The sequence below is a fragment of the Ochotona curzoniae genome, unplaced genomic scaffold, assembly GCF_017591425.1.
Source record: "Ochotona curzoniae isolate NIBS_2020 unplaced genomic scaffold, NIBS_Ocur_1.0 scaffold_274, whole genome shotgun sequence".
Lineage (NCBI taxonomy): Eukaryota > Metazoa > Chordata > Mammalia > Lagomorpha > Ochotonidae > Ochotona > Ochotona curzoniae.
In genome coordinates this window covers 7,675,755-7,691,837 of record NW_024467101.1, presented here as the reverse complement: position 1 = coordinate 7,691,837, position 16,083 = coordinate 7,675,755, and the positions used below count along the sequence as shown (strand labels likewise).

At 59.0% G+C, this 16,083-nt stretch overlaps 2 protein-coding genes across 3 annotated transcripts; one reads left to right on the top strand and one right to left on the bottom strand.

Moving 5' to 3' along the window:
- Nucleotides 1–257: 257 nt before the first annotated feature.
- On the top strand, nucleotides 258–7,050 carry CCDC157 (coiled-coil domain containing 157). Of its 2 annotated transcripts, none has more exons than XM_041003685.1 (10): nucleotides 258–505; nucleotides 1,375–1,546; nucleotides 1,858–2,503; nucleotides 3,095–3,172; nucleotides 3,466–3,656; nucleotides 4,530–4,706; nucleotides 4,799–4,967; nucleotides 5,116–5,255; nucleotides 6,614–6,681; nucleotides 6,772–7,050. In XM_041003685.1, the coding sequence occupies exons 1-10, from the start codon at nucleotides 258–260 to the stop codon at nucleotides 7,025–7,027; spliced, it is 2,145 nt and encodes a 714-aa protein (XP_040859619.1). In that variant the 3' UTR covers nucleotides 7,028–7,050. The 2 variants fall into 2 exon arrangements, with proteins under 2 accessions (XP_040859619.1, XP_040859618.1); XM_041003684.1 differs by having other exon boundaries at nucleotides 4,799–5,004; nucleotides 5,072–5,255.
- Nucleotides 7,051–8,762: 1,712 nt separating this feature from the next.
- Nucleotides 8,763–13,631, bottom strand: RNF215 (ring finger protein 215). The gene is made up of 9 exons (XM_041003855.1): nucleotides 13,350–13,631; nucleotides 13,097–13,243; nucleotides 12,824–12,895; nucleotides 12,649–12,734; nucleotides 12,358–12,514; nucleotides 10,191–10,310; nucleotides 9,941–10,084; nucleotides 9,664–9,766; nucleotides 8,763–9,572 (listed from the first exon to the last, which is right to left on the bottom strand). Exons 1-9 carry the CDS (start codon nucleotides 13,629–13,631, stop codon nucleotides 9,550–9,552), a joined length of 1,134 nt encoding a protein of 377 aa, XP_040859789.1. The 3' UTR covers nucleotides 8,763–9,549.
- Nucleotides 13,632–16,083: the final 2,452 nt, after the last annotated feature.

The window sequence follows — 16,083 nt, the reverse complement described above, 5'->3', positions numbered from 1 at the left end:
TCAGAACCATAGCCACCCAACACCCAGCAGGGGCAGATCTTGGGAGTCGCCTATGAAGTAATGGGCTTGGCAGGTGTGGACAGATAAGGTGGGGGAGGGGAAGGCTGGTAAGACCACCCACGATCAGGTCCTGAAAGGCCCTGTCACCCAGGGCTGGGGCTCAGATGTCTCCCCGAGGAGGCCGAGGTAGAAGCTCAGCCTTAGGAACCAGGCAGCAGCTGCAGAGTTCCCATCTGCCAACCACAGGAGCAGTGAGGATGGCACACCTGCTAGGCAGCCAGGCCTGCATGGATAGCCTGCGCAAGGACCTCACCGACCTGCAGGGCGCCATCGTGGATGTGTTCTCCCGTGCTGGGCCCGTGCGCTTCCCCTCCTGGAAGTTCCCTGACCGTGTGGCCTGTGACCTCGACATGGTGGCTCTGCTGGAACACTATGACCATGTGCCGGGGGACCCAGAGTTCACGCAACTATCCCACGCCGTGCTGCTGGAGCTGGTCATCGACAGGTAAGCCGTCCCTTCCAGCTATGGTAATGACATTGGTCCTTTGACAGTCCTCCTCCAGTCCCCTCCCCCCAGTTACCTCTCTCTCCCAGGAGTCAGATCAGCTGCAGACCCTCCAAGCCACCTCACACTCCATTGACCCCTTCTGTGCTGTGCTGTACAATGCTGCCCTACCCTGTCCCCTCAGGGGGTTGCTGGCTGTCCCAGATGGTCAATGTGTGATTCCATAGGACTGACCACTGCCCTCAGAGTTTTCTGTGTGTCAAGGCCACCGTAACTGCTACTCAGAATTTCTGTTGCCAGCTCTTTTTCTGGATACCTCACAGGCTACCCCATTCCTTCTGTGAGTGAATCACAGGCCAGATGCAGGATCATTTTTTCCCAAATCCTGGTACTGCTGGGAAGACTCCAGGAGATATCCCTGCAGCCCCATTTGTTGTGCTATCAGTGAAGCTCGCATTCCCTGGCCTTCCACTCTTGGGGGAGTCTCAGCTTTGTGGTGTGCAAAGCAAAGGCTCTGGACTCCTTGATATTAGGGCAGATGCTCACCCGGAATGTTCCAGTTACACAAAATACAGCCAAGGCAGCTAGCTGTCTGGTCCAATGGGATAACAGCCAGGCAGAAGTGTGCCACCCGAGGCCCAGACAAAGCCCTTGAGCTGAGTGCAGGGGTCAGGGAGGGCTTCCCAGAAGAAGCGACCCCTGGCTTGTTTGGCATTGGCCCTGCTGGCTGGCTACATGTAACCTTACACTCTTCCCAAGTCTCCGCTGCCCTGGGCCTGTTTTCCCAGAACCAGGAACTGCCACTTTTGTGAGACCTGAGGGCAGACAGACCCATGCCAATCCTGGTATTTCTGCCCATTCACCCACAGGCTCCTACTGCTGCTTCAGAGCTGTGCGAGCTACTTGGAGAACCTCAGCTCAGAGAAGGTGATACCTCCGACTCGGGCAGTGGGGCCTTGCATGTCCGTGGGGCTCACGGTCCAGCGTTTCTGGAACAGCCTGCTGAGGCTGGGCATGCTCTACCAGCAGACGGCCTCCCAGGTGCATGGGCCCTGCCCTTAGACCCTTCCCCTCGCCCCCTCACCCTCTCGCCACCCCCAGCTAGGGTCACCCTCACACCCTGCCAGCTTCCCTAGCAGCACTGCTGCCCGTCAGGAACCAGGCTTGGGGTGGGCAGCGGAGAGGAGACCTGGACTTGGAGCCAGTGGAAGGTTTTCTCTTCTTCATGCTGGAATCAGGTAGCATCTGAGCACTGAGACAAGGCTATCACAAAGCTTCCCTAGGGAACTGGTCATCTCCATGTCCCTCACCTGATTCCTCTTATTTCTCCCCCCTCCACCCCCAAACCACAGAAAAGGACAAGCCAAGGGGAGACCTTCACCTCCAAGCCCACAGCCAAGGGTGAGCCAGCTAGGAGCCCTGAATATCTGCCTGCCAAGTTCAACAAGCTCCCCTATCTGGTGCCAGGCTTGTCCCAGACCTGCCAAGAGCCAGAGAGCATTTCCAGAAGCGACTCCCTGCAGCGTCCAGCCAGAACATCTGAGAACATCAAGAGCGTTCATTCCCAGACTGTGGAGACGGCCCTGGTGCCCTGTGATGCATGCATCAGCGTCCAGGGCAGCCTGCAGGAGTTGGGCAAGGTGGTCATCAACCTGTGTCAGAGCCAGAACTTGCCCTCATCCTTGGGCCAGTTCCACCATTTGGTGCAGGACAGCATTGGGCTGAAGCCACTGCCGGCTGCCACCATGATCCACTGGGCCGCAGAGCAGAGCAAAGACCTGGCACGCATCAGCAAGCATGTTGGGGCCCTCACCCAGCTCGTTGGGCCCCTGCGGGTGCAGCTGGAGGAAGCTGAGGGCCAGAAAGACATGCTGAAGAAGCGTGTGGCTGAGCTGGGGGAGGCACTGCAGCAGGACAAAAAGGAGCTTCAGCAGCAGGCAGAGGAGGCCGAGCGGCACCAGGCCGCGTGGGAGTGTGACAAGATGCAGCTCCTCACAGGTCTGTGCTCTCTACCATGGCCTTGGCCTGGGTGTGCCTGGAAGCAAGCTCCTGAGCCAGGGCATCAAGGGCCAGGAGTTTGTGTGAAGGGAACCTGGGACTGGGGAGCAGGTGAGAGGCAGGGAGGGACAGCAACCAAGAGGGGTGTGTTCGTGCATCCAGCTAGGGACACGGAGCGCAAGCAGCCAGAGTTCCATCCAGCCCAGCCAGGAAAACACTAGGCGACAGGGTGGATGGCTTGTCCCATCAGAAAGGGAGGTATCTGGGATATTGATCCAGAGTTTGTTCCCTGGCACCTCCTGGCACTGGAAAGCAGCCAGTACCCACTGATGACATGAGGCTGAATGATGTGGGTAAGTCACTTTCACCACCGTGCCCCCCATGGAGGACACTGGGGCCCAGAGAGATACAGACACCAAGGCAGTTATCCAGGGAGAAGCAGGGTGCGAGGGAGGGGCCCATGCCTTCCGGGCACCTCCCCAGAGCCCCTTCTGCAAGCTCAGCTGCAGGGGGCTGCCTCTGCTCTGCAGAGAGATTTGGGGGGCCAGGTCAAGGGATGCTCTGAAGGGCCCCCTCTCTTGGCTGCCCTAGAGACAAGTGCCCTAAAGACGCAGGTGGCCACCCTGAAGGAGGAGCTAAAGCAGCAGCAGGAGTCCACACAGGCTGCGGGTAAGAAGCCCATCATGTGTCCTCGCCATGTCCTTCCTCTTCTATCCCCTGAGCCCACAGGGCATAGAATCAGGGAACCTCTGGAGGGCAGGCAATGACCTGAGCTGAGATTTCCCCTTCCACTCCAACAGCACCTTCTGTTTCCCAAACCCACCTAGGCAGTACGTTTAGTGGGGGCACACTTGATGGCTGAGGACACAGGCCCAGAGACAAGGTGTGACCCTCCTGCTAAGGGGCTCACAACTGGGGCTCCCCTGCCCTATCCCCTCCCACACCCAGCCTCACTCCTGCAGAGGCCAAGGCCCAGCAGCTGCTGGGAGAAGGTGAACGCAGGGCTGCGGCCGAGAGACAGGTGCAGCAGCTGGAAGAGCAGGTGCGGCTGCTGGCAGGACGGCTGGACGGGGCCAGTCAGCAGATCCACTGGGCCAGCACAGAGCTGGACAAGGAGAAGGCCCGTGTCGACAGCATGGTCCGCCACCAGGAGGTGAGGCGAGCCCTGGTCTCCCTGGCCCCAGTCCCTCCTCCCACTCCTCAGCACACACCCCAGTTTCAGTTTGACTAACCTTTCCCGAGACTAAGTTCAGCCAACCTCTGGGAGGTGCCAGGGATGGGTTCCACCCAATGAAGCTTCCTACACAACAAGGACAGGCAGACGGGCAGATGGGTCATCGTTCTCCTGCCAGGTATCTGAGGGGCGCAGATGTACTACAGGGGTCCTCCGAGGGGGGATCCCACCTGCTAGGGGAATCCAGGGCTGCTGCTGCTGGGATGAGTCCTTGGAGCTAGACCAATGCCTGGGGCTGCTGATAAGGTCTCCACAGTCAGGCATGGCCCTGCTAGAGGTGAAGTCTTTCAGTCCTGAGCAGGCAGCTTTCTCAGTACCTTGCATGGTCCTGGCCACCATGCTTAGGTGTCTGCTGGGACCCAGACATTGCAGGTAATGGTAGGAGACAGAGACTTGACCCCCCCCCCGCCCCCGTTTTATGGATGCTCAGTGCAGCCATGGCTCCTCTTGCCTTACACTCAGTGAGTGTCGGGAAATACGGGCACTGGGGACCTGAGAAAGAGAAGCAAAGCCTAGTTGCCAGGCTCCCTCTGTGAGGGCATGTCAGTGATTGGCCGACAGTCACCCAACTGCTTTCTAGGCCACAAATGGGGATCATGACCTCGACATCATTGGGTGTGCACCCTGCAAGCTGACCTCCTCCTGCACATGCATCTCTTCCCACTAAGCACAGCCATACCCAGCGCGAGGGGACGAGCATGGCAGATCATAGATGGCATAGCCTCCTCTGCCCTGCATGACTGGGCCTATTCCCATGGGCTTCATGGCTCCTCACCTGTCCGCTCTGTGCAGTCCCTGCAGGCAAAACAGCGAGCCCTGCTCCAGCAGCTGGACAGCCTGGACCAGGAGCGCGAGGAGCTGCGGGGCAGCCTGGATGAGGCCGAGGCGCAGCAAGCCCAGGCGGAAGTACAGCTACAGAGCCTGCAGAGCGACAGAGAGCAGTGGCAGTGCCAGCTCCAGGCCCAGCAGGTGCCGATGGGGGTGGGTGGGAGTAGAGCATGAGGAGGGGGTTAGAGTCTGGGACATCCTCAGGGCTAGATGTGAGCCTTGCCCTGACCCAGGAGCTGCTGCAGAGCCTGCAGCAAGAGAAGCAGGACCTAGAACAGACAGCCACAGACCTGCAGCTGACCATCTCGGAGCTGGAGCAGGAGCTGGGGGTGCTGAAAGAGAGGGAGCGGCTGCTGGTGGCCTTTCCAGACCTGCACGGGCCCCTGGAGGCCCAGATCCAAAGTAGGAACCAGGGGATGGAACCCGAGGCATGCCAGTGGTGGGGGCAATGTGGGGGGTGGAGGGTCCCCTGCTCTGAATCTACTCTCTGAGGTTCCCCCCAACAGTCCATGGGGCCCAGGGTGGGTCCCTAGAGAGCACATCCTTGTAGGTTCTGGCAACATCACCGACGACATGGAGAGACAGGTGCAGGCCAACGGCATCCGCATCCGAGTTCTGCAGGAGGAGAACCAACGGCTCGAGTCGATGTTGTCCAAAATCCAGGAGGTGGCCCAGCAGGGCGGCCTCAAGGTGGGCAGGGGCTTGGGGGCTTCTGGGGACCTGGAGGAGGCCCCTGCCCAGCAGCAATAGTGCCTTGGAAGCCTGTGAAGAACCACATCATCTCAGGTGGCTTTACGTCATGTTTATGCTCTCTTTTCTCTTTTTTTTTTTTTTTAAAGATTTATTTATTTTTATTGGAAAGGCAGATTTACAGGGAAAGATGTTCCGTCCGTTGGTTCACTCCCTAAAGGGCCACAGTGGCCAGAGCTGAGCTGATCTTTAGCCAGGAAACAGGAGCTTCTTCCAAGTCTCCCACACAGGTGCAGGGTCCTAAGGTCTTTGGCCATCTTCCACTGCTTTCCAGGCTACAAGTAGAGAGTTGGACGGGAACTGAAGCAGCTGGGACCTGAATGGGTGCCCATATGGGATGCTGGCACTTGGAAGTGGAGGATTAGCCACTTGGGCTAAGCCCCCATGCTTTTGTTTACTTAAAGATATATATTTTTTATATTTTAAACATTTATTTGAAAGACAGGGGTACAGAGAAAGAAAGAAGGGAAGGAGGGAGAGAGACAAAGAGGGAGAATATCTCCAGTCCGTTGGTTCTTCCAAATGACTGTACCAGCCAGGGATAGGCCAGACTGAAGCCAGGAGCTGGGAACTGCATGCTATTCTCTTACTGCCCTCCCATGTGCATTAGCAGGGAGCTGGATTGAAAGTGGAGCAGCTAAAACTTGAAGAGGCACTTGGTATAGGTTGCCGGCATTGCAAGTGGCGGCTTTCCTAGCTTTGCCACCATGTTGGCTCCTAAGGCCACCGGTTTGTGAAGCCTGTTTCACATTTCAAGAGGGTGTAAGTGGGACCAGTGTCAGGTGGTGCAGCAAGTTAAGCTGCTGCCTGCCACACTGCATCCCACAAGAGCACTCACTAGTTTGAGTCCTGGCTGCTCTGCTTCCAACCCAGCTCCTTGCTAATGTACCTGGGAAAGCAGTGGAAGATAGCCTAAGTGCTTGGGGACCCTGGCAGTCTGCAGGGGGAGACTCAAATGGAGTTCCTGGCTTTAGCTTGGACCAGCCTTGGCTACTAAAGTCATTTAGGGAGTGAACTAGCTGATGGGAAGATCTCACTTTCTCTCTGCCTTTCAAATAAATAAGTACATCTTGAAAAGAAGAAAAACAAAAAGTGTGAGGATGCTCCAGATCCCGGCTATTCTATCTCCAGACATCCCCCTTTTCCCACCGTGGTTTCAAGTGCAATCAGGAACCGTGGGTGGGAAGCAGCCTTCCCAGTAACCACCTCGGCTCTGCTCATCCAGGGCTGCGACACTCCCTCTGTTACAGTGGGGAGGGGATTCCCTGAGCCCTCCTGACCTTGGCTTTGTTTTGCAGCTGATCCCGCAGGACCAACTGCAAACCCCTCCTGGCAAGGGGACCCAGACCCCGAGAGCATCCCCAGGGTGAGTGAGGTGCTGTGGGAAGTGGGCAGCCTGGTGGAGTGGCGGCTGCCTTGGCTCACAGAGCATCCTGGGATCTGCTTCCCCACTCAGGCCCCTGGGCAGGCGGCACCTTCCTGGCAGTAGGGTGGGCAGTGCGAGCAGGACCCTACCACGCCAGGCCCGAGTGTCCCCACCGCGACAACCCAGCAGCCAGCCCAGCAAGTCCTCCCTGGAAGATGGGACCCACTTGGCCATCTGTGCCAAGAACCCCATACGGGCCTTGGCCAGGCTGAGGAGGAGACTCTCACCAAGCCAAGACCAGGTCGGCTCTTCTTACCCAGAAACAACCCAGGAACGACCCATGTAACCTGCAGTAGCAGGGGTGGAGGCTGTGGGCAGGGGCTGGCAACACCCCCTGCTCCTCCTGCAAGGTAATAAAAAACTCCAGCCACCTGCTTGCTGTGACCTTTGGCCTCACACTGCAGCTGAGTCTGGGTTGAGCTTTTCCTTCCCCATCCTGTCCTGGGCAGGAGCAGGTGCAGGTCAGCTGCCATGGGGGAGCTTCCTGTGTCCCTCCTTCCAGAGCTAATGGGAGAAGAGAGCCCGAGGAGGACAGCAAGAAGCTTCTAGCAGCTGGCCAGGGAAAGGGCATCCTGCCCCCCTCTAGCCAAGTACCTAGAGGTGAAGAGGTGATGCGAGGCACCAACTAAGAGGAGGGCTAAAGCAAGGGTGTGCAGGGGGCAGGGCCAGTCCTCCAGGCATTCCAGGCAGGCAGAGGGCAGGGAGGGCCATGCATCCGGGGCACAGGGGACACTCAGGGCCCAAGAACATCAAGACTGTCTTCACCGAGGAACACCACTGACAGAGGGCCAAGCCTTGCCCACCCAGCTGGACAGCCAGACCAGCTGGCCAGGCCTAGATTTACCAGACCACTCACCTCGTAGCCCAGGGTGCCCTATGACCAGGCACTGGTAGCACCAGCCATGCCTGGCATGTGGCATCCCAGTGTTCCTCCAGGAGCTACTACCTGCCACGGGCCACTGCAGGACAGGAGGGAACGTGGCTGGGCACATAGGGTGGATGAAGCCTTCAGGTAGTGTGGTGCAGCAGACACGCAAGGGCCACAGGGCTGTGTGGTGCTGAGCCAGCATGGCAGGTACTACTTGGCACCCCTTACTGCTATGGTGCCTTGTAGGCTGTGGTCCTCTCCGATGGTTCTGGGGGAAGACTCATTCCAAAGTTCAGTGTTTGGTGCTCATGACCGTAGGCCCCGGGTTCCTATTTCTGCCTTTAAGCCAGGAGCAGAGATTTCTCCCCGCACTGATTGCCCACTGTTTACAGATCAGCTGTGCTGCGTCACACGGCCCAGTGATGGGAGATGCCTCAGTCTGCATCCTGGAGATGGTACATGGTGTGTGCACAGCAGTGTGGCTGAGAGGGTCTTGGGGGGCAATCTTAGAGTCCCGGCTACCCAAGGCAGTAGAACACTCCAAGGTGATTTCCTCCTTCTTTTTATTTTATTATTATTATTATTATTATTATTATTATTTTATTGGAAAGGCGGATATACAGAGAGGAGAGACAGAGAGGAAGATCTTCCGTCCGATGATTGACTCCCCAAGTGAGCGCAACGGCCGATACTATGCCGATCCGAAGCCAGGAGCCTCTTCCGGGTCTCCCACATGGGTGCAGGGTCCCAAAGCTTTGGGCTGTCCTCGACTGCTTTCCTGGGCCACAGGCAGGGAGCTGGGCTGCCGGGATAGAACCGGCACCCATATGGGATCCCGGGCGTGCAAGGTGAGGACCTTAACCACCTGCGCCACCGCGCCGGGCCCTATTTTATTATTTTTTTAAATTTTAAGGTATATTTGAAAGGCAGAGCAATAGGGATAGTAGGGCTGGGCCAGGCTAAAGCCAGAAGCCTGTGTCTCCCACATGGGCACAGGGACCCCGGGACTTGGGCCATCTTCCACTGCTTTCCAGGAACGTCAGCAGGGAGATGGATGGGAAGTGGAGTTAGCAGAGACTCGATCTGGCACTCTGACGTGGTATACCAGTGGTGTTGCAAGCTGTGAAATAACCCAGTGCTGGCCCCCTTTTTAAATATCAAAGTATCCACACAAACTTCACATCTTATGTTAAAATATATTTATTTTACTATTAAACCTTTCCTACCCCAACTCTTTAAAAAAAAAAAAAATGGATGCCCCTGGAAGACACACCACATATATCTTGTGGCTTCAAGTATCCTGGACAATTGACTTATGGCACCAACCTAGGTTTAGGACCAGATGCTGCCCAAGGCCTCTGGTCCTAGCCTGGCATGAGAAGGAGGCCCAGACTGTGGCTCCCAGGGCCCCATGGCCAAAGGGAACTGGTCAGGAGCTCTGGGTTTAACATCACAGGCTTGACCGAGATGCATGCTGGAAGACAGTCCAGACAGCGCTGCCCTCCAACTTTACTCCCACCCATCTCCCCCTCCCCCAATAAATAAGCCCCCCGGCCACAGGGAGCTCCCAGAGCCCCCCACCCCCTACAATAGCAGCACTGGCCCCCACAGCTTCCTGGAAGCTGCCTGTGAGAGGGGCAGACACAGGTGCACATCTCAGGGGTGCAGAGAAGGGTCCCAAGGCAACCTCCCCACCTTGCCCGGCAGGCAGGTCCTGGCTCCGTGTCCTCAGCCTGGGACTGTGGGTTCTTCCTTCCCAGTGTGCACGCGGGTGGGCCACCTGGCCCTGCAGCAGAACAACACCCTATCCTTTCCAGCCATCCACACAGGGCTTGCTGTCCCATCCATCTGCCATCTTGTTCTAGGAGCCCCGGGCTGAAGGCCGGGATGTGTAGGTGAAGGGGTTCCACCCCCACGTGCAGAGTCCCTGCCCGGGACAACTAATCATCTGGGTAGTGGTTTCCTGCCAGGAGGAGAAAAAGTAACAGGGAGAGAAGAATGGGCAAAGGGTGGGAGGGAGATGGGTTCGGCCAAAGCCCCACCCCGGTACTCACCCAGGACATTGAACTTGCACAGCGGACAGGTCTGCTGGAGCAACAGCCAGGGGTCCACACAGTCCCGGTGGAATTCATGCTTGCAAGGCAACACCCTCAGCCACTACAGGGCATGGAAGAAGGACAGAGCCCTCAGGCCACAGGATCTGGGCAGGGGGAAGTGAAACCTTGTGAGGCCTGCTCCCCCACCCCAATCCTGCTCTCTGTAGCTCTGGTGGGGAGTTGTGACAAGCAGGTGCTGAGGTCTCTCGGGAGCCGGGCAGCCCAGGTCATGCACCTGCTTGTTGCAGAAGTAGTCCAGGCACACAGCGCAGGTGTCGGGGCCCGGCCCTGGTAGGCCCTGCGCTGCCCTACCCAGACGGCAGCGCCGCGTCTTGAGGGATGCCAGCCTCCGCACCACGCGCCGCTGGAACAGGTCCACCTATGGAGCAGGGAATAGAGACATGGTTCCCCATCACTACCCACCCACCCCGACCCCAAGGCCCCAGGGCTGCAGCACCCAGGGCTCCTCCAGGGCTGGTTCTCACCTGGCCTCCGGGCTCTGGCTGGCTCTGCCGCGAAGCCTGCCTCTGGGCCTGCACCACAAGGCCAGTGCAAAGGAGCATGGCCACCATCAGGATGGCATTCCACAGCTGCTGCAGGGGCTTCTGGGGGCGGGGGGAGAAGCAGAGGTCAAGGGCTATGGGACCGCTCCCAGCCCTCAGGAGCAGGTGGGAGAGTGCTGGGGACCTCAGTGCTGCTGCAGCCAGTGCCAGTATCACACCTGTCCCTGGGTTCACCTTCTCCTGAGCAGCCCACCCGCCATTTGGCCCCATGGAATCTGGAGGCCTCAGACTCCCCACCTGCATATCCACACCTTCTCCTGCTCCTTCCCAGGCCCTGCCCCACCCACCCAGCCACCTACCTGGGCCACAAAGGTCACACACCCTCTGTGTGTGTGTGTGTGTGTGTCTTCTCCATTCCATAAGTCTCTGCTGTTCCAGCCTCACTTGCCCATTTCCCACCCAGCACAGCCAGAGGGCACTCTCTTGCCTGACACCCCTCTCTGGGGCTTCCTCTGCCTCGTCCCACAGTCTGCCTCTTCTCATGGTCCCATACTCCTGGTCCCCATCCCCTCTGTATTTGCTCCCTGTCTTGGGAGTTCTCTTCTTCCTGTGGCTAATGCCTGTAGACACCCCTTCCTTCAGAGGCTGCACCAGCCCCCCTGCCCCTGTAGTCACCCCAGACTTTCCCTGCAGCCCACGATGGCCAGGAGGAGACCATGCCTGAACCCCCAGTGCCCTGCATGGTCTTCATACAGTGAATGAATCTGATGAGGAGAACCCAGGAGGACACCTAAAAACCTCAGGGTTCCCACAAACACCCTGCCAACCTTGACTTAGCTCCCACCCATGTGCTGTGGCTGCCAGGCAGTGTCCACCAGGCAGCAGGCCCAGGAAGTGATGTGGCACAGCAAGCAAAACCCGCACCATCCCCACTCCAGCACACATGCTCACGTGGATGTGCTGTGACAAACACACTTTAACCCCCTCCTGCCCTCTGCCATCCCATCCTTCCCCAATCAGTGCCCATGTTCAACTATGATGAGAGGGGCTCAGAAATGATGTGCTGAGAAGGAGACGCTGCTAAGTGACAGCCAGCTCACGTGCTCCCCGGAATAGACTCCTCTCCCCGACACAAGCCCAGGGCTAGAGCTGCCCTGTGCTAGTGACCCGGCCCTGCTGAACCAGTCCTCACCGAGCCAGGGGCCATGACAGAGTGAGGTCTCCCAGGGGCAGGGTTGGCCAATACCTTAGTACTTGGGGGCACCAGCAAACATGGGGTTTGTGTGGTGGGGGGAAACACGGGGGAGGAAGTTGGGGGAGTGGGAGTTTGGCTTTCCTGGAGGTATCATAGGAAGGCCCAGGTGAGACAGGAGGGCAGGGTAGGGTTTCCCACCAAGCAGAAAACATGTGGCCCATCAAATAGCCCTGACACACGGACACCACAGCCCTGGATCCCCATAGCTTATACGGATGGTGACCAGGCCCTGGGCTGAGGGCTGAGTCCTGGGTCAGCGGCACAACCAAGCCAACCCACAGACTAAGTATGTTCCTGCTTCCAATCCCTCTAGTTCAACTCCTTCCTCGAGCACCTCCTCCCGGTCTCCTGCAATGTGCCCACTCCGTCCAGGGGTGCAGGTGAGTCCCCTGAGGTGGGTAATGAGCATCCCACCCCTGTTCACAAAGATCATGAAGCAAGAGGCTTAAACTCTCAGCCTGACACCACTGGGCTGAAGATTCAGAGCCAGGATTTGAACCAGAGTGCCTGCCACGTAGCTTGACCTGCGTGCCCAGTATTAGCTGGCACCTGCTGGAGGGCGCACACCAGAAAAACTGGCCTATCCCCGCCCCACACAGAGGGGAGGCTGGAGAGACACTGCAGGAGACCTCTGCACCCCAGATGCCTAGCCTGGGGAAAACCAGGATGACTGACCAGGAGAAGCGAAGGGTAGACCGCCAGGTTGAGGAGTAGGGGGCTTCTGCAGGCAGGGAGAAATCAGAAGCCCACCAGAGGGGAGAAGGACTTGCCAACAAGCAGCAGGTGCTGCACCAAGCATCCTCCTGTGTCCTGGCACTCAACATTCATGCCAGCCATGCCAGACGAGGCATGCATGCCACCCCCCCTCAGCACCACCAGCACCAGCGCACCCACCTGCTCCTGGGCACGGCTGCCTCCTAGACACACCAGGTCCTGCCATCCTCCATAGCCATCCTTGGACAGGCCACAGGTGGTCCACAGGGTCAGCGTCCACTCGAGGTTGGCCGACAGGGACTCTCCGCTGGTGATTTCAGCTGTGGCCTGGACCCTCCTTGGAGTGGAAGTCACAGAGGGGGCGTGGGCCTGGTGGTTCTCTCATTCCTTTTCCCATCCCAGGAGCTGTAGTCCATAGGGAGCACACAAGCTCCCCAGGCCTCTAGCCTGGGGGGACAACCCCCCACTCACTGTAGCAGAGCTTCCAGTAGCTTGGTGACATTGGATGAGTAATGCAGCACGATGACCGGCCTGAGCAGGAGCTGGGACATGTCTAGCTGCGGGAGGGAGAGCTTGGAGGTCAGCGGCCTCCCCCTCTCGGGCCGCCCCTGCCCCGCTCCCCAGACCTGGTAGTGCTACTGTTTACCTCTCGCACCACATTGTGGTTTAGGATGAGGAGTAGCAGCGCAGAAGCTCCCAGAAAGAGGGCCCGTTGCATCTGCGGGATGGACGGCGGGAAGCTGGCACACTCCTGGCCCACACACCCCACTCACAACCCGAGTCTCCTGCCCCAGCTCCCCAACACACAGGTTCAGTCACCCAGGTCTGGTCCAGTTCTCTCTGTCCCCACACCCCACTCCACCTGGAGCCTTCCGACCCATTCAGGCTCCAGCTCCCCTCCCTCTCCCACCGCTTGCACCTGCTGGATCAGGGCCTTGGGGTAGGCCCGCGGGTCACTGCTGCCTTGATTCTCCTGGTGGAACTGGGCCGCCTGCTCCTTGCCCACGTAGGCCACGGCAATCCAGTCCTCCGCCGGCACGTTCTGCTCAGCCTCCACGGTGTCCATCTGGATGGTCCAGGGCCACGGACAGGAAAAGGGGAGTCAGGCCGGGCATGCAGAATGCACGGCTTAGGGTCCGGGGACGAGTCTGGACAGTGGCCCCGGCGCTCACCAGCAGCAGGCGGCCCCCGAGCTGGGCTGCCGGGTCGGCTTCGGGGCCGAGCGTGACGCCCTCCAGGACCAGCGCGTCCTGCAGCGGCAGCCTCACGTCCACCCGCACGGCCCGAGCCGCCGCCCGCCTCGCCGCGGGCTCACTGCCGTCCGCCGCGGCCCCGGGCCCCGCCAGGCCCAGCCACAGCGGCAGCAGCGGCAGCAGCAGCAGCAGCGGCGACGGCGGGGGCGGCGGGGGCGGCGGCGGCGCCGACCTGAGCGCGGGACGCGCGGCGGGGCCCATGGCTGCACCTCGGCGGCGGCGCGGGCGGGACCGGGAGCAGCGGGAGTGACTCGAGGGGATCCGGGGCGCCGGGAGGAAGCGGGGTGGGGGGGGCACACCGGAGGAACCGAGGGCGGACGGGGCGGGGCGACGGGAGAGGCGGGGCCGCGACAGGACGAGGCGGGGCCGCGGGAGAACGCGAGGGGCGGAGCGACGGGAGAGGCGGGGCCGCGACAGGACGGGACGGGGCCGCAACAGGACGGGGCGGGGCCGCGGGAGAACGCGAGGGGCGGAGCGACGGGAGGGGCGGGGCCGCGACAGGACGAGGCGGGGCCGCGGGAGAACGCAAGGGGCGGAGCGACGGGAGGGGCGGGGCCGCGGGAGAACGGGAGGGGGCCGCAACAGGACGGGGCGGGGCCTCGGGAGAACGGGAAGGGCGGAGCAACGGGAGGGGCGGGACCGAGACAGGGCGGGGCGGGGCTACTAGGCTATGGAGGGGCGGGGCTGAGCCGTGGGCGGACGGGGCGGGGCCGAGCGACGAGAGGGGAGGAGCGACGGGAGGGGCGGGGCCGAGGCTGGACGTGAGGGGCAGGACTGAGACCAGAGAGGGGGCGGGGCGACGGGACGGCGGGGGCAAGGGGCGGAACTGAGTTTGAACGGAGTGGGCGGGACGAATGGAGGGGCGGAACAGAGGGTAGAAGGGGCGGGACGAGGAGGGGAGGGACTGAGGCCGGACGGGGCGGGGCGACGGAGGGGCGGGGCGGACGGGGCGGGCCAAGCAGCTCTTGTGCGCAGGACCGGGACGCGAGCGCCTCCTGGTGGCCGCAGAGGATTCAGGCGCAGGGAGCAGGAAGCAGGGAGCAGCCCTCCTGGCCGGGCTGCGGGCGGAATCCGAGCTAGAGCCTGAAAGAGGCCGACAGGACCAGAGCCGTTGAGATGTGCCTGTTTCCGGGCCGCCTTGGCTTCTAGAGAAGTAGCAGGGGATGGCCCAAGTGGTTGGGCCCTGCCACTCGCTTGGGAGACCAGCTGGAGTTGCAGCCTCTTGGCTTTAGGAGACGTTGGGGTGACTGAGCCAGGGGATGGAAGATCTGTCCCTCTCTGTGTAACTCCTTCAAATACGTAAGTAAATAAACCTTTCTTAAAAAGTTAAGAAAGCCTCATCAATAATATAAGAAAGATGCTCTCATTAATCATTGGAGAAAGATAAATTGAAACCTTATGCCCAGTACTGGGGATGTGGGATAACACCATCGACATGCTACTGAGGGTACCGAGACTAGCCTCGCTGGAAAACTTACTTCTTCTCTCATTTTCAGATAACAAGCTGTGCATCCTAAAGTAGTCCTTTCCTGGGAAGAAAGTGTAACACCGTGGGTCTTGACTAGATAATGTGAGCCTCACCTAAGGGTCTTCTAGGGGTCAGCATTGTGGTGTAGCCAGTTAAGCCACTGCCTGCAATGCCTGCCTCCCACAGGAGAGCACTGGTTCGAGTCCTGGCTGCTCTGCCTCCAATCCAGCTCCCTACTAAGGCACCTTGAAAAGCAGTGAAAGGCGCCCCAAGTGCCTGGGTTGTTACCACCCACATGGGAGACCTGGAAGTTCTAAGCCCATGCATGGGTGTGGACCAACCACGGCGGCTGTTGGGGCTGAGGTGAACCAATGGATGAAAATTCTCTCTCTCTAACATTGACTTTTAAAGAAATAGTTAAGAAAAAAAAAGTGGTGGCACCCACTGCTACTCGAAATCAATGGAATCTCTAACCCTGGAACTCACGTCTTGTTGCAGTGAGTAATGAAAAGCTTAGGGCTGGCATGTAGTAGGTTAAGCCACCACTTGTGACGCTGGCATTCCATACGGGTGCTGCTTCAAGTCCTGGCCGCTCCATGTCTGATCCAGCTCCCCTCTAATGAGCCTGGGAAAGCAATGGAGGATGGTTCAAGTGCTTTGGATCAGCCTGGCTCTGGCTATTGCAGATACTTTTTTTTTTTACTTTCTTTTTTTTTAAATAATAGATTATATTTTTGATGATGTTTACATAGTTGAAAAGGATGTATACCCATGCAGACCACTGATTAGGGTGGGGAGGACTGAGGCATGGGGGAAAAGTGGGTGAGACAATTGCTTCCAATTTTTTTTTCTTCTTCCTGGATCTGAGGGAAGGGGGAAAAAAGGGGAGAAGTGTTGCTCCAGTAACGTAATCGCATCAGCACCTCCGGGTGGGGGACGGCCACCCGATGTCATCCCAGGGTCCCTGATGTGGAGCATGTTCCGAGGGTTCTGCCTAAGAGGATTCGATAGGTCTGAGCTGTTGGTTTCATTGCTCCAAGGTTGAGGAAATCCTTCCAAGATCCGTGAGCTGACACAGGCCACCCTGGTGTTCCCACTTGCCCAGATGTTTGCTGCCAAAGCTTGGCCAGGAGAGCTATCCACTTTGTCCTTCCATCCAAGGTGCTGGGTGCCCTCTGCAGAACT

Excerpts from the sequence above, each read along its gene's own strand:
- RNF215 (XM_041003855.1), bottom strand. The coding sequence starts at position 13,631 with ATGGGCCCCGCCGCGCGTCCCGCGCTCAGGTCGGCGCCGCCGCCGCCC. Across the intron at positions 9,767-9,940 it reads ACTACTTCTGCAACAAGCAG|TGGCTGAGGGTGTTGCCTTG; the intron begins GTGCATGACCTG and ends CATGCCCTGTAG. Across the intron at positions 9,573-9,663 it reads GTGCAAGTTCAATGTCCTGG|GAAACCACTACCCAGATGAT; the intron begins GTGAGTACCGGG and ends TCCTCCTGGCAG.
- CCDC157 (XM_041003684.1), top strand. The coding sequence starts at position 258 with ATGGCACACCTGCTAGGCAGCCAGGCCTGCATGGATAGCCTGCGCAAG. Across the intron at positions 4,707-4,798 it reads GCCAGCTCCAGGCCCAGCAG|GAGCTGCTGCAGAGCCTGCA; the intron begins GTGCCGATGGGG and ends GCCCTGACCCAG. Across the intron at positions 5,256-6,613 it reads CCCAGCAGGGCGGCCTCAAG|CTGATCCCGCAGGACCAACT; the intron begins GTGGGCAGGGGC and ends TTTGTTTTGCAG.